The sequence below is a fragment of the mitochondrial genome of Malus sylvestris (genome assembly GCF_916048215.2).
Source record: "Malus sylvestris mitochondrion, complete genome".
Taxonomy (NCBI): domain Eukaryota; kingdom Viridiplantae; phylum Streptophyta; class Magnoliopsida; order Rosales; family Rosaceae; genus Malus; species Malus sylvestris.
The window spans coordinates 110,001-115,000 of NC_065226.1; the positions used below are offsets into that span (position 1 = coordinate 110,001).

At 45.8% G+C, this 5,000-nt stretch overlaps 1 protein-coding gene across 1 annotated transcript.

Annotated features, from left to right (window-relative positions):
- Nucleotides 1–683: 683 nt before the first annotated feature.
- nad2 (NADH dehydrogenase subunit 2) lies at nucleotides 684–1,256 on the top strand (one part of a trans-spliced gene, as the record gives it). Coding sequence (YP_010438129.1) covers nucleotides 684–1,256 — 573 coding nt within the window.
- A 1,364-nt stretch (nucleotides 1,257–2,620) lies between these two features.
- nad2 (NADH dehydrogenase subunit 2) lies at nucleotides 2,621–2,808 on the top strand (one part of a trans-spliced gene, as the record gives it). Coding sequence (YP_010438129.1) covers nucleotides 2,621–2,808 — 188 coding nt within the window.
- Nucleotides 2,809–5,000: the final 2,192 nt, after the last annotated feature.

The following is a 5,000-nucleotide window of genomic DNA, read 5'->3' on the forward strand; positions in this document are numbered from 1 at the left end:
TAAGGCGGAATGCCCGCCAAGTTCAGATAAGGGAATGCTTTCCCCAACCATTAAGGGAAAGGCTCGACGAAGGGAGGGGGAAGGAAAACGCTTTCGGAGATAGAGATTTTATTTGTTTTTCATCGAAAACGAAGAAGGCCGAGGATGGCCTACGGTGCGTATTATCTGAGGGGAACACGCTTTTTCGACCGCGGTAGTATGATTGCCGGGCCCTCTCCTCGTTCCGCCCGCTGGCCTATTGGGATAGCAGCCTTCGGGCTTTGCCTGCCTTTTTTTTTAATTCCGGCTCGGCCCGGGAAAGCGCTGGCAACAACAGAAAGGAAGGGGTCCATGTAGCTGCTGCGCCCGCCCCCTTCTGGGCAGCAGGTTCGGCATCTACTAGAAAAGAGAGAATCCGCTTCAGATAACCACTCCTCTGCTAGGCAGCGTGTGGAATGGCCGAGAGCGGACCTTTTTGGATATATAATCCAAGTCGAGAGTGGAGTTACGGGAACAGCCGTCTGATGGAAAACTACTTTCACGTTCGGTTCAGAGAGCACTTTTTTCGTTGAGAATTCCTCGTTCCCTTTCGTGTAAATTCCCCTGCAACGAATTAAAAACTTGCGGGGCCCTCTCTATTTCCCTCTCTCGAGCCCCGAAGAAAACCCCCTCCCCTTCGGACTCCACATCTCTTTTGACTCTATATATGTGGGCACCTGATATCTATGAGGGTTCACCCACCCCGGTTACAGCATTCCTTTCTATTGCGCCTAAAATATCTATTTCTGCAAATATTTCACGTGTTTCTATTTATGGTTCCTATGGAGCTACATTGCAACAAATCTTCTTTTTCTGCAGCATTGCTTCTATGATCTTAGGAGCACTGGCCGCCATGGCCCAAACGAAAGTAAAAAGACCTCTAGCTCATAGTTCAATTGGACATGTAGGTTATATTCGTACAGGTTTATCATGTGGAACCATAGAAGGAATTCAATCACTACTAATTGGTATCTTTATTTATGCATTAATGACGATAGATGCATTCGCCATAGTTTTAGCATTACGGCAAACCCGTGTCAAATATATAGCGGATTTGGGCGCTCTAGCCAAAACGAATCCTATTTCGGCTATTACCTTCTCCATTACTATGTTCTCATACGCAGGAATACCCCCGTTAGCCGGCTTTTGTAGCAAATTCTATTTGTTCTTCGCCGCTTTGGGTTGTGGGGCTTACTTCCTAGCCCCAGTGGGAGTAGTGACTAGCGTTATAGGTCGTTGGGCGGCCGGAAGGTTGCCACGAGTAAGTCAGTTTGGGGGACCGAAGGGTGCACCGGGCACGTAGCTTATCGAATCCAGTTGCGACACGGATGGGAATGCATGCTACGAAAGATAGAGTCGAGTCTGATACATCAAACGTCTAGTCAATATCCTTCTATGAGTCCACAATCACTACACGAGATGAACCTTGGTTTGGTGAATTGAAGTTGACCTTAGGTGTAATAGGGACTACCAGTTACTGTGCGCGATCGTATACTGAGGTGCTCCCCGCCGGTTGTTGGAACGACGCAAGATGAAGGGCCAAAAAGTACAGTATAAATAGGGGGTTACAAATTCTCCATCTCATTGGGGGCGGAAAACGAATAGACATCTCGATGTGATACAGCCTTTTCTATTTTAGTTGGTAAAGAACGGCGAAGTCCATCCGAACCGTCCAATGAAGAATAAAGAGGAGAGAAAAGCGCCAATGGCACGCGAAGCGAATGCGGAACGGGCACGGAGAAAAATAAGTGTGGAGGAGAAGCAGCCGAGCTCATTCCCTTCGCTTCCTGGGCCCAAAGCAGTGCAGTCTTTCCTGGCCAAATCAAGGATTTGGGGCTTCTTGCTACGCATATAAAAAAATCCATTTTTTCTTTTAGTAATATATATATGAATAGAAAGATAGATCCATCCAGATTTTTATATCTAAAAAAGAATCGATTTCATTCAACGTTTGATTCAAAGAACTGCGCTTAGCCCCCCCGCTCATGAAACGGCTCTGCTGCAATGGATGGCAGAGGGTCCGTAGTACCAAAAGTGCTGGAGTGATCCAGTAGCCGGGAAGGGGCCTAGAAGTGCCTACTACTATACCACACTACACTTGGCTCTACACATTTACAGAGCTAACCCAGAGCTAAGGGGGCTTCAATCCTTATTCCTTATCCCCCCTTATTCAGGGGGAAGAGTAGAGCCTCGAGAAGCACTGTTGAGAGGAAGAACCTTGGCTCCTCTTCATTCTCTACAGGGTTCCAACCCTTTCTTCAACATTAGGTGAGGGCAGAGATGGAAGAGATCGAACACGGGCAAGCTCGCTTTCCTTTTTGGGGATGGAGAAAGTGGACAAAACAGACTCGCATTTCCCAGTCGGGTTCCTTTTTCGTCTCGCATTTCTCATAGAACAAATATGGGAAAAGAATCATATTGAAAACGTTCCTAACCGTAGAGCCGTGCATTGTAAGTGATCCGAACCCGCCCGGAGTGAGCCTCCCATAGAGGCAAGTGAAGTTGGTGAGCCGTATGATGGGCAACTATCTCCTGCGGTTCGGAGAGGACTCAGCTGTTAGTTAGAACCCCCTTGGTTTCGGGGTGGACCCTTTCACTCTATTTTATTATATACGCTTAGCGAAAAGAATGTTTTTTGATACACCTAGGACATGGATTCTATATGAACCAATGGATCGTGACAAGTCGTTACTACTAGCAATGACTTCCTCTTTCATTACTTCATCCTTTTCATATCCCTCTCCCTTGTTCTCAGTTACTCATCAAATGGCACTCAGTTCATATCTTTAAGTTCGATCATTGACAAGGTTCAAAGAAAGGGTGGCCATTGAAAAATAATCGATTCCAAACCACAATGCATCACCTGAAATTGCTAATGTAATATAGTATTCGACAACATTCTTCAAATCTAGCTACGTTTTTTCAGACGGAAGGCCGCCCTACTAAAGATAAGGGATTCAAGCCGTATTAGTTTTGATTAGCTGTCCGGAGTAAGTATTGGCTGTTGGCATGTCCGAGCTAAGATTGGTTGAGGCGGGTAAAGACGGTTGCGTAGCTTACTTGGTAAAGGACTTCTTTAGTTTAGCGGTCATGGATCGATTCTAGGTGGTTAACTTGTATACCCGAGTTCACGTTCTGATCTAGCAAATCGACTTTTCCCATAGTTTTGGACAAGACAGGTGGGAACCTGGAGGTAAAGCCTCTGTTAAAGCAATCGGGCAAATGCTAGTATACTAGCTTACTAGCTTTAGTAGCTTGTGTACTAGCCTGTTAAAGGAAGCAGGGGTACGCGGATTTGGGATGCTAACTAAGTAGACGCGTAAGCGAGGTGCGAAAGCAGGCGGGCAACAAGTGGATCGGGCTACCGGTTTATTTGCTCGTTAGGCTTTCCTGTTCGAGCAGGCATAGGAACAGTTAAGCCAGCATAGAGCAAAGCTCAACCAATGGGCTATTTGCTATAGTTCAAAGCCCTGTTCATAGAAGGTCCGGAGACATGAGAAGGTGGTTTACTTACTTGCTGCTTTTAAGAGTCTAGCTGCTGTTCCAAAGCTTTCATGCGGGAGAACGAGATGCGAACAAGGGGCAAAGGAGCAGATCAGGTTGTTTACTTACTTTTGTACTAGCGTGAGGCGTTAAAGGAGTACTTTATTTGGGCTGCTAAGTAGAAGTAGAAGCTATAGGCGAAGGCTTTCGCGCCTTGCTGTTAAGTAAGGTGGAAGCTAGCTACTTGCTTGTTAAAGGTGCTTGCCCGCGGCTATTCGTAGATCTCCCTATAGCCGATTGTGTTACTTTCAATCCTTAGTATTAGTAGCGGGTATTAGGTGAGAGGGCGCCTATCTCATAGCTGTTACTGTGCTTTCCGGATACCTTTCCATGCTTTAACAAGCCAGCTACGCACCTTGCGCTTAAAAGCAAGTAGCTTTTATTTGGGAATAGGCTGTAAGTAAAGTAGTATGAGTTGAAGTGAAGGGCGCTAGTAAGTAATAATAAGTAGAGCGGAAGACTGTTGGCTGAACAAAAGACGTATGACTTGAGAAAGTCAGATCTCCGATCGGTTGTCGGGAAAAGGAGCTCCTATGGTACTTTAGAATAAGAATAATAGGGACTAATAGGAGAATGCAAATAATAGGTCCTTTTAGCCAAATCCAGGCGTAGCTAGGCAGCTACTCTCTAGCTTCCAGCTATTCTTCCGGACTTGAAGCCAAGTAAAGGCAGCTTGCTGTTGAGTTATAGTCTTGGACTTAGGCGGGGAACCTCAGTTAAACAAACTAGTAATCTAATCAGTCATCTAATCTTAGGCTTCGCTACCTGACTTATCAGCCAGCAAGTAAACAACCTTAACCCCCCGTAAGGAGTTGGCAGCGTTTCGAGCTAGGAGTTGAACCAAGGCCGCTATTCCGGACTTAGAGATAGTAGTTCCCAAGTATGATATGAAATAGGAAGGAATAGAGTAAAGGCCTTGTCCTACTCTAATACAAGTAAGTAGCTAACGCGACCTTAATCCCCTGAAGTAAGGATTTTGAAGCTCAGGAGCAAGAGTAACTGTAGTTGCGGGCCGTAACTGCGGGCAGTTCGAGTTCTAGTTCTTTACAAGACAGATGGGAACTGTAGCTAACAAGTGTGCCCTGAGTGGAATCCTACTTATACTCTTTCTACTATATTGGCAGGACGGGTGCCAAGTTATTAGTAGCTAGGCAGCTAAGCCAGTAGTAGCGCAGTTCAGGTCAGGGCATGAAGCTACAGGTTCTATTTGCGGTCGTGAGACAGAGGTCAGAGGCAACTTGTTATATAGGTAGCCGTGCGTGTTAATAGATCTTCTTCTATACTAGTAGTAGCAGTAGTGGGTGAATCGCTTTCTTAGGTAAGGTTTAGTTTCTTTATTAGAAGGATAAGCACGGTTATTGCTCTTTGTCCCAACATTCCGCCGGGGTAGGCTACTAACTTGCTCGTTAGAAGTAGTTAACGAACGGAAATAAGGCCAT